Raw genomic sequence first — 16893 nt, forward strand, 5'->3', positions numbered from 1 at the left:
TTAAAAAATGAGAAGGTTTATTTAGATATCCCATACATTCCGTATATTTAAAACAAAGCAATTGATAGGATACAATTCTTCCCTCCATGCCCGCCCATCCCCTCATAAGAAGTCACCCATGCTCCTGATATAAAGACAAGCTTATAAAATCAGCAGATAAAAATGCCCCACATTAGCTGGTTTCAGGAAGGGGGTGGGCCCAAGTATGGAGAGCAGCTTTATCTCTGGAAAGTTGGTAGAAACTTTTCCATCCCTGGCCCTCAATATACCACTTCCTCCCCCTCCCCCCCCCCCATTAACTGACAAGAAGGCACTTACTGTCAAAAACATTCTAACTCTCCCCTTCCCCCCCCCAAAAAAACCCCACACAAAATTCTAGGCTTCTCCTGGGCATTGCGATGCCCTCTGGCTGGGTTAAGACTGCAAATCACAGCATGCCAGCCTATGGGCTGTGACATCTGGAAATTACAGCCCCAACCAAAAGGGAACCAAGTCAGCTGAGATTGGCCTAGGCCAGGGGTGTCCAAACCTGGCAACTTTAAGACTTGTGGACTTCAACTCCCAGAATTCCCCAGCCAGCTCTGCTGGCTGGGGAATTCTGGGAGTTGAAGTCCACAAGTCTTAAAGTTGCCAACTTTGGACACCCCTGGCCTAGGCTCTGGGGGATAAAAGCCTTAGTAATAAAAGCCAAGACTTCACTGACTAATATACTTGACAAAGGGATTATCATCACCCTGTAAGAAGTAGATGAAGGCCAGGAAGGCAGCCAGCAACCCAAACACCAGGAGCTGGAGCCAGAGGGGGAGGTATCGCTTGGTTTCTGCATTGCTCCCCACAGCCTTCTCCGTCGCCTGGGCCTGGCGATCTGGATGTATGGAACGGCGGGGCTGCACCTGCAGCGAAGACAATCCAGATGATTTTCGTTGGAAAACGCTCTGGTAGGAACTGCTGTCTCTGCAAACATAAACCCAAAACAGAAATGTTAAGTGCACATGCCAGCATTTTCTTCAGCTAGAGCTCAAGGCATTTCGAATCTTTCTTGGCCCCGTTAAATCTCCCTGATACAATCTATGTTAAAACTTGGTTCTTAAGATATATGAAGAGATTTCCCACATAACTTTCATTAAGCTCTTGGAGAATCTCTTTACTACAGTCCACATTATGACTTCTTTTTCACTGTAGTATAATTTTCTGGCAGAAGCACTAAGAAATCGCTTATAATAAATAATATAAATACAGAGTCAACCCTAGGTGGCCAATAGTCCTAATTTATGCTTGCTCATATTTAAGTCTGTTGATAAAAATGACAATATTTGCTTGCTTGCTTTTACTGGAAAATACTGTCATCTACAAGAATTGTTATAGGAAGGTATAATGACTAGTATGTGGGAATGACCTTGGGAGGCAGAAGGCAGAGCTGCAGCCTAGACAATGGTCTGATAAATGACATTTGAGCCTGATGGAGGAGAGGGACAAAAGAATCTCAGAAGATTGATGTCAGCCTTTCAGATAGTCCAGACAAGAAGCACACCGGGAGTACCAGCTCTACATTAATTGTAAGAATGTATTAACAGATTTTTCAAGTCTGAAAGTATTCCCTTTCCTTACTTTTTCTCTCCTGAAAAGGAAGAGAGTCCTTTCTGAGATATGTTGCCATCCCTCCTCCTTCAGGCTCAAATTTTATCGAACTACTTCTAGGCTGCAGTTTTTCCTCCTGCCTCTCAAGGTCATTCCCACATACCATTACAGCAGGGCATTCAGCCTCTTCGGGTCCCATCTGAGAGATAGGAATCCATTGCATTCCCATGGGAATCAATTTGCCTACTCACACACACCTGGTACCTACTCCCCTCCACGTAGCTTTAATAATTATTTCTGAATATTCTCTATATTAAGCGAGGAAAGAGTGACGTTTTATTTTTGATTTACAAGAATCCCTTGGGCACCCCACAGTCATTCTTAACAGACAGGAAGGTATAGCTGCGGTCCATTGCTTTGTCCCCAAATGCAGCTCCCCAGGTCAGAGAAAGATCAGCAGGGATAGATAGAGAGCACTCTGGATCATTGGAGGGAGTGTCATTGGAGCATCTTCACTCCTTTTGCCTTCTGGGAAATGGATGTCCTGTGACTGGCCTAGCCCACTGCAGCAATGTGGCACTACAGGTAGTCCTTGACTTACAACAGTTTGTTTAGTGGCTGTTCAAAGTTACAATGGCACTGAAAAAGAAGACATGGCCATTTTTCAGTTGTGACCTTCGTAGCATCCCTGTGATCATGCAACCAAAATTTAGGTGCTTGGCAATGGGTTCATATTTGTGACGGTTGCAGTGATCCCCTTTTGCGACCTTCTCACCAGCAAAGTCAATGGGGAAGCCAGGTTCACTTAACAACAGGGTTACTAACTTATCAACTGCAGTGATTCACTTAGCAACTGTGGAAAGAAATGTCGTAAAATGGAGCAAAACTCAATTAACAAGTGTTTCACTTAACGACAAAATGTTGGGGTTCAACTGTGGTTGTAAATTGGTAACTACCTGTAAGTGGTACTGTGGCAACAAGGGGAAATTTCCTGACAAGTGAGAGCAACCAACCAATGGGAACGGCTTGCCTCCAGAAATCATGGATGCTCCATCACTGGAAGCTTTTAAGAAGAGACTGGACAGCCACTTGTTTCAAATTATATAGGGCAGGGGTGTCCAAACTTGGGAACTTTAAGACTTGTGGACTTCAACTCCCAGAATTCCCCAGCCAGCCATGGGGAATTCTGGGAGTTGAAGTCCACAAGTCTTAAAGTTCCCAAGTTTGGACACCCCTGGTATAGGGCCTCCTGCTTGAGCAGGGGGTTGGACTAGAAGACCTTCAAGGTCCCTTGAACAATGTTATATTGTTATTATCATTACACTGTTACTCCTATTGCTTCTGTAAATAACCTCCTCCTATTTACTCTTTCCATGGCAGTCACTGCTGAGAGCTCCCCTGACACACTCCCAGAGTGCGAAATACTTTTTCAAATGGAGTAAGAAGCCCTTTTGTCCAATAAATGTATTTTTAAAATAAGAGGGTAGTCTTGGATTTACTGAGAATGCATGTTAAGATTTCCCCCCACTGCTTTGGTGGTGATGGGCAACCATTTTAAATTCCAAGTAAATAGAGTCTGCTGTCAGCCGCTTTGACTTTCCCTAAATCCAGGGAATATTTCTCTCTTTGGAGGTGCCTTAATAATGACTAGACAGAGCCAAAAACTTGTTTTCCTAGAATAAAGCCTTTCAGTGATGCTGGCAAATTAGGTTACAGAGAGAAAGAAAATGAGCAAACTGTTTCATACTAAAGACTAGTCAGTAATTGTCAGGGGAAAAATGTCACCCTGAACTAAATGAGGTCTTAGACCGTGGCTTTTCCAAACAGCATTTTCTTTAAGAAGCGAAAATGAAGTCCAATAACAAGTTCTAATTAAAAAACAAGCTTTAATACAAAAATAATAAGATAAAGAAATAAACAAATCTATCTAATTGTTACATTTTGGCAAGAGCAGTTTGTCTACCAGCTTCCTGGCAGACGGACAAAGATCAAAAGGAAAGAAGTCTCTGGAATGTGTGATGTAATAAACATGTTAAGCATGCACAATAAATCATTGTCAGATAAGGCTTATGACCTGCGCAGTAACTCTTTCAGTAACTATTCAGTTCAGTTCTACTAGCAAACATTTAACGCAGTGACAGTAATTTGTTGTTGTATTGAGAAAAATTGAAATATTTGGATGACTATCAAAAGACAAAAACAGACGCTTTGTCTTTTCCCCTTAATTAATACGAAGTAAACCATTGCTGACAAGATACGCTCCATGGAAATGAAATGCAGGGATGCAGTTCATCTCAGTGAGTACTAAGCAGAAGAACCTTATCAACCGTAGGAGCTGCGATTTAAGGCCTCCTAGATTAGATTTTCTATCTGGCATGATATGAAATTTCTCTTATGAAATTTCTCTTATGACCTGATTTCCAGCCTTTCAGATTTTTCACAAAGATTGCAAAAGTTTCTCATTTTGATCATTGCAGCAATGCTGATAATTCTGGTGGTGTTCAAAAACTTTGCTACTATATATGTTGACAACAGCAAGAATCTTAGATGCCCAAGGGTAGAAAGACAGACTCATTCCCACAATGGAAGAATGGATGATTAAAGATGATGGAGATGGCAAAATTGACTGTGTGAATTAAAGAGAATTTATCTGTTGTTTTCATTTGGAAACCCTTTCTGGTTTTTGAATCAAAACTGACAAAATATGAAACTTTAGTTTTAGGTTTTGATGATCAGAATGACTGTTGTTATAGAAATGGCTTCAAACATTTAAAAATGTAAAGCAAAAGTTTGAGGTGGCATACAAGTAATCCTTGACTTACAACAGCTCTTTTAGTGACTGTTCAAAGTTACAGTGGCACTGAAAAAGTGACTTATGACCGTTTTTCACAGTTACGACCGTTGCAGCATCCCCAAGATCATGTGATCAAAATTCAGCTGCTTGGCAACTGATTCATATTTATGACCATTGTCCCAAGGTTATGTGATCAACTTTTGCGACCTTCTGACAAATAAACTGAAAAGGGAAGCCACATAACCAACCAAGTTATTGACTGCAGTGATTCACTTTAGCAACTGAGGCAAGAAAGGTCATAAAATAGGACAAAACTCACTTAACAAATGTCTCACTTAACAACACGAATTTGGAGCTCAATTGTGGTTGTAAGTTGAGGACTACCTGTATTTTTGTTTTGCATTCTACTATACTGACAAAAATTGGAACACACTATTTCTTCTTTTTTTACCTCTTTCTGCCCCTGTCTTGTTAAGGTTCCTCAATTTTTGCTTCTCTTTCTATCTTATAATAAACTTTAATAAGAATCTAAAAAAAACACACATTCTGACGGTGCTCAAAACTCACTCCCTGAGATAGAAGGCTTACCTTAGTATAATAGCCTTCCTTGGACTGGTTCCATCAAAATGTGCTGGAACTGCAACTTCCAACACTGACAGCCGGCAGCTATTCTGAGAATGGCAGCCCTGATATATCAAGATGGAACCAAATTGGGGAAAACTGCCTCAGCTGATGGGAGCTTTAGCATCAACCTTTCTTTAGAACCAGAAATATTTGGCAACACTGAGAAGATTCCCCATTATAGATAAGGCTCCGCAGCATTTCCAATTCAAAGTCTACCAATTATTTTGGTGCACAGGGGCATGAGGGCACAGAACCTCTTCAGGCAACTCTTTGAGGTAGCTCTATCTGGACTTAGTATCACCTGACTACCCTCAAGGTCATCAAATCTGCATTTGTCAAAGAACCACAGAAAGGCATCTACCCACATGTTGTGGCCTGCCAGCTGCCAGCAGAGCTGGTGGCAGACTTGGACAATAAGGAGGTTGGGGAGGAACCTGGGCCAGTCCTGGAGTCTGGGGAAGGCTCTGATGGGTGCTCTAGTTGGAAGCAAAGATAGAGCCAGGGCCTTATGACATTTCCCAACTGCCTTCGGAGTCAGAGATAAGTGGGGAAGAAGAACAGCCGGGGCCTGTTACAGATGCGCTTATGCGCAGAACTGTCTGGAGAGGAGAATAATTGAGGTACCATGAGCCGACACAGAAAGAAAGGCACACCTGAGTGGCCCCTCCTTGGCTGGAAAATAAATACAAGCTAAAGGGGAGTGGTGTTGTGGGAAACAACCGTTCGATTTAGGAAGCTTTGCTTATTGTGATTCGTGCCTCAGAGTCTGTTTGAGAGAGTTTGATTTACAGCTTTGTGGCAGGAAGCTCCAGCCTTGGCAATTATCCAAGAACCGATAAGAGTCTGTACTTCATTTAACCCTTGGAAGGATTATTGCCTTGACTTTTCTGTGTGGGAATGCCATGAATTCACAGACGTTAAATAAAAAGGGTTTTGGGGGGGGGGCAAGGGGTTCTGTTTCTTGGTTCTGCTAGGGCTGGGTCAGGACATCACAAACCAAACAACCCATTCCACGAGACATTCTTGGGAATATATTTTTTTTTTACTGATGCCTCTGCATCACTGACCCTACTTACCTCTCAGCTGACACACCCTTCTCACTGGAAGAGTATGGATATGGCTCTGCAATCTGAAAGAAAATATGGATAGCAGTGAGTATTCAGGCAGCCCTTCACTTACAACTATTTGTTTAGCAACCATGTGAAATTACAACAGTACTGAAAAAAGTGACTTATGACCGGTCCTCTCACTTATGACCATTGCAGCATCCTCCCTGGGCACAAAATTTGGCTGCTTGGCAACCCGCATGTATTAGCAACAGTTGCGGCATCCTGGGGTCATGTGATCGTCCTGTGTGACCTTCCCAGCTGGCTTCTGATTAGCAAAACCAATGGGAGAAACTGGATTTGCTTAATGATCACATGATTCACTTAGCTGCAGTAATTTGCTTAACAACTGTAGCAAAACCATTTGTAAAACTGGGTGCGACCGCTTAAGAACTGCCTTGCTTAGCAATGGAGAGGCTGGTCCCAACTGTGGTCGTAAGTCGAAATGATCTATGCAGAATTGTAAGGAGGAATCGTTCCTTGATTGTTTTGGATGTTAATCCCACCTGGATAGCTTTCTTGTTCTGTCGAGGGATGAGTACCTTGGGGAGAGTTTGGCCAGCACAGAGCTTTCCCAGAGACAGAGCAGGATTAAAACACTATGCAGCCTAAGGTGGAGGGGGAAGAGGCTCAAGGTAGCCACTCCCTAGAATCTCTCAAGCTATATCTGGTAGGTTAGAAGCTTATAGCTTTAGTTTGGCAAGATTCTCTCTATTATGCATGAGCAAGAAACAGATTAGATTCAACTAATGTCAAGCGCCAGGTAAATCAGGAGATTCAGGAAGAATCTACAAGAATCTGACCAATTAGCAGTCAAGGGAAATAAACGGGAGATAAGAAAGGCATTCAAGGTGGGCTGGACTTAGATCTACTCCTGACTTATGATACATTTGACCCCCCCCTCAGGCTCAGCCTGATCATCTCCTACAACTAGAGTGCTCTCTGTTGTCTTTAGGCTTGACAGCATGTGAGGAACAACTTACTGGTTGGCGGGCGCTCACTGCCCCTGGAGGTGTAGTATGGCTTAATAAAGACAAGTAACTTCGATAGGAAGATCTGGAGGGCTCAGTAGTGTCCACATCCGTATCTGTCATAAAATAGACAGGTTTATCAAAAATTCTGATGATAGATCTTGTTATATATCAATATAAAAACAATAATAAAGGCTGGCAAGATCAGATTTCTCTGATTGGGTGCTCTCTGGGTGGGTGTTTTTTTTTTTGTTCCCAGATTTCTCAATAATTATTAGTTTGACCAAACATCATGGTTCTAATCTTACAGGATGTGTGAATTTTCAAAACCCATTTTGCACTTTCATCTTTCTTCCTACCTTCTGATGCATATGAAGAATTTTCTTCATGTTGGGGCAAACTGTAATTATAACTCAGATACGACTTGGTGGGACTGGGATCTAGGAAATCACAGGGAAAAACATTACTTGAAGCAAAAGCTCTTCCTCTTTATGGAACATATGTGTGTGTACATGTATTTATAGTAAAAAGCAAGTTAAGCTATTTAAGCTGAGAACATGTTGCAAAGGGACAAACAGTATCTGCAAATGGTTTTGGATCTGTTTGGCATTCTGTTGCATATGACATAACACAATTATAGGTAATCCGAATTTCACAACATAACTGGGATCAAGCAATGCAGTTGTAAAACATAGCATCGTATGACCATGCCGCTTAGGAAAGAAATCCCAGAACTTCTCATTGCCATTGTTAAGGGAAACACTATGGACAAGTGATTCCCTTAAGAAGGGAATCAACAAGGACATCATGTGGCTACTATTTGCTACCCCCTGCTGGCTTCTCCATTGGTTTTGCTTGCAGGAAGCAGGCAAAGAAGATCACAAACGGTGATCATTAGTCCAAAGACCAGACATAACCACCATTTGTTCAGCACCATCCTAAGTTCGAATGGTCACTGAACAAGTGGTCATTAAGCAATGGCCTGTCCTTGCAGATTTCATTCCTAATAAGGCACCTGGTGCTGGTAAAGTCCTGCCAGAAATAATCAAAAAGAACGCCAGTTGGTGGGCTCCACTTTTAGCATCTCTGTTTACATTTATAGATAAAACAGGCCCTATGCCAAGAGATTGGGGAGTAGCAATTATCATACCAATTTATAAAAAAGGCAATAGAAATGACCCAGGCAATTATAGACCCATTAGTCTTCTGAGCGTTATTAGTAAATTGTATGTCAAACATCTAAACTATAAACTTCAGGATTGGCTAATTTCAGGAGGGATAATCAAAGACGAGCAAGCCGGGTTTAGAGAAGGAAGATCTACGGTGGATCATATCTTGGTACTCCACCATTTAGTACAAAAATACACATATTAAAAAAAATCCGCTCTTTTTGTGGCTTTCCTTGATTTTAAGCAGGCCTTTGATTCAATATCTCACCCTCTGGGAGAAATTAAAACGCACCACTATCGATAAACGCCTCCTCTTCCTCATACAAAAATTGTATGCCAATTCCACCTTGAAAGTGAGGTGCAATCCCCAAGGAAGTTTAACCGGCCCAGTAAGGGCACAAAAAGGGGGCAGCAGGGTTGCATCCTGTCTCCCTCCCTCTTTAACTTCTATATTAATCCCCTGATTGATCTCTTACAGAACCCTGATTTCCATCCTCCTAACATAGCACAACGCAAAGTTCCAATTCTCTTATATGATTATGATGCCGCTATTATTTCACAAGCCCCTGTAGGACTGAAGAGAGCAATTAGGGCAACACTCGGCTATTGCAGGCAAAACAAGCTGGTCCTTAACTTTGATAAATCAAAAATTTTAGCTTTGCTAAAAGACCTAGCCAATATTCCTGGAATATAGAAGGACATAGTTTGGAACAGATTAGAACATTTAGATACCTTGGGGTGGTTTTCCACTCCCAAGGGACATGGAAGGCACACCTGGATCACACATTGCAAGCAGCCAATAGATCCTCAAACGCAATTAAACATTTCTTTTACACAGGTGGAGGGCAGTTAGTGTTTGTTGCCTTAAAACTTTTTGAGGCCAAAACATTGGTGCAAATTCTATATGGGGCACAAACAGGAATCCTTGCAAAGAAAGACTGCCTAGAAACCATACAAACCAAATTCCTGCAAGCAATCTTAGCTGCACCCAAAAGAACTCCAAATGCCCAGTTAAGAATTGTGACAGGCATGCCTCAAATTCAGGTAAGAGCTTGGAAGATGATGATCATTCATTGGCTTAAAATGCATTTCTTTCCAGAGGGACTGTCCCCCACTACTGTTGACTGACAACTTCCCCTCCCCCTGGAAACAGGCAATTGATCACAAGCTGGGCTCTTATGGGCTCTCACCGGTATTCTTAATGTCCCTAGGCTTTGATCAAGCAAAGCAAGTAGTAATTAATAGAATGAAGGACATGGAGTTCCAAGAAAAACTAAATAGGTTGCCTCTCCACAGTAGGGACAGAATCAAACAGGATGTATGGGAATTGGCAAGATATCTAAATGGCCTGATCTTCCCAAAACAAAGAATAGCTTTCTTCAGAGCCAGATTTAACATTCTTCCTTCAGTACTCCTCCAGGGCAGGTATAAGAGAACACCTATAGCAGAACGGGTTTGTATATGTGGTAAAGGAGAAGTGGAAGATATCCCACATGTTCGATTACACTGCGAGCTATACAGAGTTTGTAGGTCTGCGCATATTTTCCCCTTATTAGAGAGATTGCCAGGGAGGGCAGACAATTTTTATGTAGGCTTTCTCCTCCAGGACACAAACCCGGCTACCATGTATGCAGTGGCAAAGTTCTGTGTTGCTGCAATGTCCACAAGAAAAAAATAGGTTACAGAAGTATAGTTGTCATCCTGTACCAATTATTTGGACATATCTCTAACAATTTCTGGACCATTGTATTTACTCCCATACTTATTGGCTTTGCACCCAGGTAAACCAGGGAGTGGCCCGAGCAATTTGAGAACATGTATGTTATTATCCACTTTTAATGTCAATACCTTTTAATTATATTTTAATGCTCAGTACTTTTTAACATATTGTAAAAAGTAATGTGTATTGCTGGTCTTTGACCGTAATAAAGATTTATACTTATACATTCCTTATGTATTCCATAAGAATACAACATTCCAGAAATTCTGACGTTTTAAAAAAAATGATAACTTTCATCATAATTACCAAAGCAACATTATAAACATATCAATGAGTAGTGAATGACAGACTCAGAACAGAATTCCTGCTAAAATACTGTAAACCTCTACATCTAGCCAATCTATGGATTGTGGAGAAATTTGTATTTCTGTCTATATTAGCTTGTATGAATTACATTAGGTTATAGTAAGTAAAGACAGACAAATCAAATGACTAATTCCAAACTAATAAGAGAAAGTGGAAGACCTTTAGTGTTCTTTAATTTTTGTACATCTGAGTACAAATCTCCCCCCAAAAAATGCTTATAAAATTCCAAAGGATATAAAACATTGAAAGAGTAATTTGCAAAAAATGTAAATATTAATGGCAGTATATACAAAAATGTGAATGAATGTTCAGGTGTTATGAAAATAACACTGAATTAAGTATATGTTTTATAGATTTTTTTTAATCACAATTTGTCATGAAAATAGGGTGGAAACGACATTTGACAGAAAAAAGGCAAACATCAAAGGAAGCAAAAGGCATCTATCCTTATGTTCTTAAAATATACCTGTTTGTGATGTAGAGTATGAATTTTGGCAGTGTCAGCGACAACAAAGTTAACCTTGACGTCAAAATGTTCTAAAAGCTCAAAAATCAACCTTATGGGACAAATACAGCATTGATTTCACATAGTCTCTGATTTTAAAATAAAATCCGATCAACTTATTTGTAATTTTAGGTTTAATTGAGCCAGATTTATATAGAAATCCTTGTTTTAGGGGTTGAGTTCCAAATATGAACAAGACTGAACATATTACCGTATTTTTGGAGTATAAAATACACCTTTTTCCCTCAAAAAAGAGGCTGAAAATCTGGATGCGTCTTATACACTGAATACAGCATTTTTGCCTCCCGAAACCCCGCCCCTTCACCAAAATGGATAGCCTTTAGGAGGCTTTCCTAAAGAGTGCTCCTGGAGGCTGGGGAGGACCATTTTTTGCTCAATTCCCCCCCCCCCAGCCCCCAAGAGCACTTTATAAACCTCCTAAAGGCTATGCATGCCCTTTTTTGACAAAAAACGGGCCCGTTTTCGCAAAAAACGGACTGTTTTCAGGAGGTCTGCAGAGTGCAAAAACTTTTTTTTTAATTTGCCTCTTCAAAACCTTGGTGCGTCTTATACTTCAGTGTGTCGTATACTCCGAAAAACACAGTATCTACGTCATTTGTTTGATGAGAGAATACTTATATTTCTCTTGCTATAAAAAATATAGCAATATTTTCAATATTCTCTTTCTATGTCCATGGCCTATAATCCATCTTTCTTCAGTCAAAGACTCTCCTCTCACACCTACCTTCATCTTTGTACTCAGAATAGTATTCCTGTCTTGTTGGGGCATATTCTTTGAAGTAAGTTCTTGTGGAGCCAAGAGCTGCAGGGTAGAATGAATGAGAAGGTATTTAAATTTGATCCAGCCTCAAGAGGAGTCAGTACCTCGGTCACCTTGTCTAGGCTGGGAAACTAAAAAAGGTTGGGCCTATTTAGTATTACTAAAACATACCTGTAGACTAGACTGAAAAGTTGCAAAACACTCTCCAAGGAAAACAATGCCAAACTATTTCCCTACCGTTGTCATGAAGACGGCATGGATGTACCCACATAGTCACCCAAATGTTGATCTCAAATCAATGGAGATTTCTACTTTTTAATTTAACTTGGATTGTCCAGTTCCTTCGAGCACGAAGAACAGACATGCCATTGCCCAGCTAACTTCCATCTCTTTGTTTGTTTGTTTCTTGGATTGCTCATCCTTCTGATGTCTTTTGATTCTTAGTCCATGTCTGTCTTTTACTCCTGTCTTAGCAATTCACTTCACCCACCTTCTCGTCCATAGCTGAAGTCTTCCCTTTTTCGTGGACTCACAAAGGTCTCTTTTATGTAGCTTTGGCTGGTGGCTGGCTCTGTGTGGGTGAGAAAAGAGGTAAGTAACTGGCAGGGAGACCTTTCTCCACTTGGGTCAGTTTCTTCTTACCTGTATGGGTCACAGATCCTCCAGGTGAAGGATATCGAGTACGCTCAGTCTCATATTCATATATTTTCTTTTCATAAATTTTTCGGGTTGATCCTGGGAAACAGAAACCAGGCTGGGGTTATATCTAAGCGGAGAACAATGTACAACCCTTCAGCCTCCTCCCTTTGTTCCTTCTACTCTTCTATTAATACTTCCATATATCTTTATTGATTTTGCTTCGAAGTCTTGCCAACTCCCAAAGGCCAGTTCATTGATTAACCTGTCCTAAATATTTTTCATAGAGGACGTTAATCTGTTGGGAAAACACGCCCAAAGTTACATTTGTCCAAGATAAATGTGGGTTGGATATTTCACAAGAAAGCAATTCCTGATTAGGTGCAGCACTCCCCTTAAGCATTTTAAGAGTCTTTTGACTTTTCTTCTTCTTAAGACTCAGTGAATGTATCCACATTTGTTATTTATGCATCTTTCTCCCTCGCGTTTGAGAGTAGAGAGGCAGAATTTTATCCCCATATGCTCCACCACTTCAGGCAATTTACTGTGAAATTAGTGAAAAACTGGAGCGGGGCAAGAGGGAGGGGGCAAATAGAATCTTCTCTTATACGGTGGTCTCTTCTGCTGTAAAAGCCAGAGGCACAATTTTTATGAACCAAGAACTTGGTTTTCAGTTCTGTGCTGAAGGGAGGGCCTGGCTATGCTCCAAAAGGGTAAGAATCCAGAGGAAAATAAGTGATTAGAGGAAAATGAACTTGATGTAATGTTAATTAAAATAGCTAAAATTAATTAAGGACAACCTTACATCTAATCTTCAATATTTTAGTAAATTTCCCACCCAGGTCATTAAAAATTACATTTTGGAAAAGGGGGCTTGCACATAAAGTTTGGGGATAAGAAATCACCTTTGTTGTAAAACTTTATCTTTTTTGCTTATTTTGCTTCCTCTCTTAACTTGCTACTTTCCCACTTCCAAATTCCAAAGCATGTTTACAGGCAGTCCTCATCTTATAACGAATCACTTATTGACAATTTGAAGTTACGAAGCATCCTGAAAAAGGGAGTTATGACCCAGATGCAAAGTTCTGACATTTGAGGCCATTCACAATTACGGCTGTTTGTAAGTAAGTACTCTGTGGCCATATGACTGCAACTTATGAAGTTTATGCCAGAACCTGGCCTTTACTTGCTCCCAACTAAACACACCCCATAGCAAACAATGGGTTCATTTAATCACCCCCACACCAAAAAGGTAATAAAATCAGGCATGGTCATGCGGTAACGCACTTTGCAACCATCATAACTTAGAGCCAAAATCGCGAATTCAATTAACATAATAAGTCAAGGACTACCTGAACTTATTTTTTCTGCTCTGAGTAAACACATTGTCACAACACATACCAACAACTGGCCCGTGGGGGATGCTGTATTCTTTCAATAGTGCAATAAGTTCCTTGTCTGTCATGCCTTTGTATTCATCCATGGTGCCACCTAGAAAATGTAGAATGAGGATGGGGGTGAGTTGCAGCCAATATCCCCAAATAACAATTAATTGTACAATTGGGAAAAAACTACTTTTAAAACTAAATGAAGATCTCTCACACATGATCATACCAACCACTAAAATACTTTATCTTGAAAACAAAAGTAGCTTCAGTACCAACATTGCTACAGGTTCTCTGCAGAGAATGATTTCAGTAGAAGAATGTGTGGTTTTTTTCCCTTTTTGTGTGATGGGGATAAAATGTAATCAAGCTGTTCCTAAACGAGTTACATATGAAAGGAAGAAATGAGATGGGGAAGCAAAACCCAACATAAATAAAGTCAATATTTGGAAGTGAATATATTGCTCAGAATAGGAAAGGACCAAGGATAATGTGGTTTGTTATAACAACAGGGGCTGAGCAATAACAATAAAGGCAATGTTGCCTCAACAAGAACTAATGTTCTCAACCCCTAACAGTACTACAAACTGGCCATGTCTGTGAATAGTTGGGCAATGTTGGATTAAGCCAGGCAAGGCAGTGGTGGGTGGATCTAATTCAGTGCTAGGCAGTTTACTAACACAGCATTGCTAAAGCCTCTAGGAGGGGCACATAGTTTCCCAAAGCACATTTGCCGAGTGTGGGAAAAGAGGATTATGTGCTTCCTACTCCTCTTGATGAAAAAATAAAATCAAAGAAACCCATTTGGTGACTCCCTCTGAATCAAGATAAAGATGTTATTCCATTACATGTAACTTATAATGAATGTACCTTTAGGATTACTGTCACTGTCAGCAACAAATATTTTATCAGGTGTATTTATTTTAGTCAGGTTTTATTTAATGCCATAGTCTCCATTTTTGTGTATCATTTCCTTCTACACTTACGTGTGCAGATTTATTTTATTCATTTGAATTTATTATCGCTCCCCAACTCCAATTCCTGCAAACTTTGGCTAATTCTTAATGCAGCTAATAATATTCAATCTAGTACATAAAACACATAGGCCTTCATAAAAGCCACAAGCTTTTTGCATTTTTGCAAGATTATAATTTTGACAAAAGAACTGGGGGAAGGGTGTCAGACAAAAGTATTGTAAGCCACTCCTTAAGGTTTTTTTTGCCTGAGCATGAATACAGAAAGATTTCTTTTCAGCCCCAAAGAGGCCATTTAAACAAGTTCCCTTCAAAATATTCAGAGCTTGTTAAATCAGAATAAGCCCCAAATGGAATTCATGCATTCTAGATATGTATTACAAGAGATTGTGTCTGATTAGAATCCACATGTTGTAGAAGTTATGCATTGTTTTTATGATGGTATGTCAAACAGCCATAAATTAGATTGACATATTAAATCACTTCTTATTCTGGACCTTTGTCCAATTCAATTTCTCCTAAAATCCAATATAACTGGGGGGAAAGCAAGACAAAAAGCAAAACTTCAAGTAATTATTGTACTTATTAGATTTGTCTGAAATTCTGTTTTCAAAATTCAGATTTTACCTCTATGAAGAAGATAAAATGTTTTTATTTAAGTGGAAAAACATTCAGAGCTGGGGCTTGAATCAGTATCAGACATAGTTTGCAAATTTGTTTTGTCTCAAATGCCTGGGTGTGCCTTGGCTTTCCCTTGAATTCCACCCCCACCCCCCAAATCAAAAGGCAGATGGAATACTGTAACTCTTTTTTCGCCTAACAATTTGGGATTGATAGGGCTTTGGAACACATTTATTCCATAACAATGAAACATATTATAACCGTTGCATGCTTCCTATGTCTAAGATTAAGTAACATTTTAAAAAACAATTTAGGCAAGCAAATGATCACAGAGAAACATTGTGCTAATTAGGAATTTCAGTGTATAATAACCAACAATAGAAGTCCTGTGTTCCTTTTTAATTTGGGAACAGTTAAATAGGGACCAGGGAGTGATAACCAAGAGAGTCAGTTTGGTCTAGTGGTTATAACACCAGTCTAGAAATCCAGCTGGATGACTTTGGGCCAGTTAGTCTCTTTCAGCGGAACATCTCACAAGGTTGTTGTTGTGGAGAAAAGAGCATTAGATATGATCACTGCTTTGAGTTATTTATAACACAGAGGGAGACTTTACCAATCAGCAGCATGCCTGCCTGAATTAAGCTGCACAAAAACAAACCCTTGATTATGCTATCTTTCCAACTACAAATGTGTGAACTGAAGTCTAGATTGCGTTGAATGGAAGAAGCAGATTCACGCGGGAAAAGAAGGAAAGTCAGCCTGCGGGTAACTGAGCTCCGGAGTAAGTTTAGCAGCGGGAAGAAAGTAACCCCGCCCAAAGCATACTTCAGGGTCAGCTAAGGAACCCGAGAACCTATCCCATCAGCCACTACCTGCAGTCCTTTTGCAAGGGAAGCAGTTTGGTCGAGCTCCAGACCCTCCAACATCCCCCCCCCCCCAATCCTCTGACGGGACAGCAAATGCCGAAGCCGCGAGGATCAGAGGGACGGGCGGAAGAGCCCAACCCTGACAGCTGCCAACTTTCAAAAGCCCGGGGCGCTTCGGGCTCGCCTCTGCCTTGCCGACGGAGGGCCAGAGCGGCGGGAGACGCGTCTAAAAGGGCCAAACGGAGGAGGCAGAAGGGATCACCCTGTCGCTCGGTCCCTAATCCCCCTTCAAACCCTTCATCGGGAACCGCGCCCTCTACCAAACGAGAGACGTGCAGTCCCGGATCCTACGGCCCAAATTCCTTTTGTAACACGCGGATCAGACGGTGCTCTCTACTCCCCAACAAGATGCATCAAGTTGGCGAAGGGAGGGGAAAAAACCCAGCGACGGAGCCCTTTCTCCAGTCCAGCTTCAGGGGGGAAACGAAGCGGGCTTTGCTACCGAAAAGAAAGCATTAGAGAGGGCCGGGTGGGGGCGGGCAGAAGGCTGCGAGGGAAAGGAGCAGGCAAGCGTGAAGAAGGCAGGGTGGTGGCGCAGAGGGCAGATGGGGCTCGTTCCTACCTGCTATTCCGGGCGCACTGGGCTGGGCGCCGTAAGGGAAGTGAGTCAGGCTGCGAGGAGGGAGGGAGGGCCCGACAGGCTCTGGATCGCAGCGCCGCGCACACCCTCCTCCTCCTCCGTAGCTGCCGGGCGGGTTCGGGGCGTGTTTCCTTTTCTTGCTGGCTCTCGTTACCGG

General features: G+C 41.3%; 1 protein-coding gene across 1 annotated transcript; it reads right to left on the reverse strand.

The window, feature by feature from the left end:
• EMD (emerin) lies at positions 1-16856 on the reverse strand. The gene is made up of 9 exons (XM_081971357.1): positions 16719-16856; positions 13652-13741; positions 12257-12349; positions 12105-12185; positions 11579-11656; positions 7433-7513; positions 7086-7189; positions 6073-6125; positions 1-954 (listed from the first exon to the last, which is right to left on the reverse strand). The coding sequence occupies exons 2-9, from the start codon at positions 13731-13733 to the stop codon at positions 696-698; spliced, it is 831 nt and encodes a 276-aa protein (XP_081827483.1). The 5' UTR covers positions 13734-13741; positions 16719-16856; the 3' UTR covers positions 1-695.
• Between the last annotated feature and the right edge of the window lie 37 nt (positions 16857-16893).

Source organism: Natrix helvetica (genome assembly GCF_964273705.1).
Source record: "Natrix helvetica genome assembly, chromosome: 1".
NCBI lineage: Eukaryota > Metazoa > Chordata > Lepidosauria > Squamata > Natricidae > Natrix > Natrix helvetica.

Coding starts and splice junctions, on each gene's coding strand:
- EMD (XM_081971357.1), bottom strand. CDS start 13,733: ATGGATGAATACAAAGGCATGACAGACAAGGAACTTATTGCACTATTG. Junction 6,126..7,085: donor CAGTGAGCGCCCGCCAACCA/GTAAGTTGTTCC, acceptor ATTTTCTTTCAG/ATTGCAGAGCCATATCCATA. Junction 955..6,072: donor AAGGGTGTGTCAGCTGAGAG/GTAAGTAGGGTC, acceptor TTATGTTTGCAG/AGACAGCAGTTCCTACCAGA.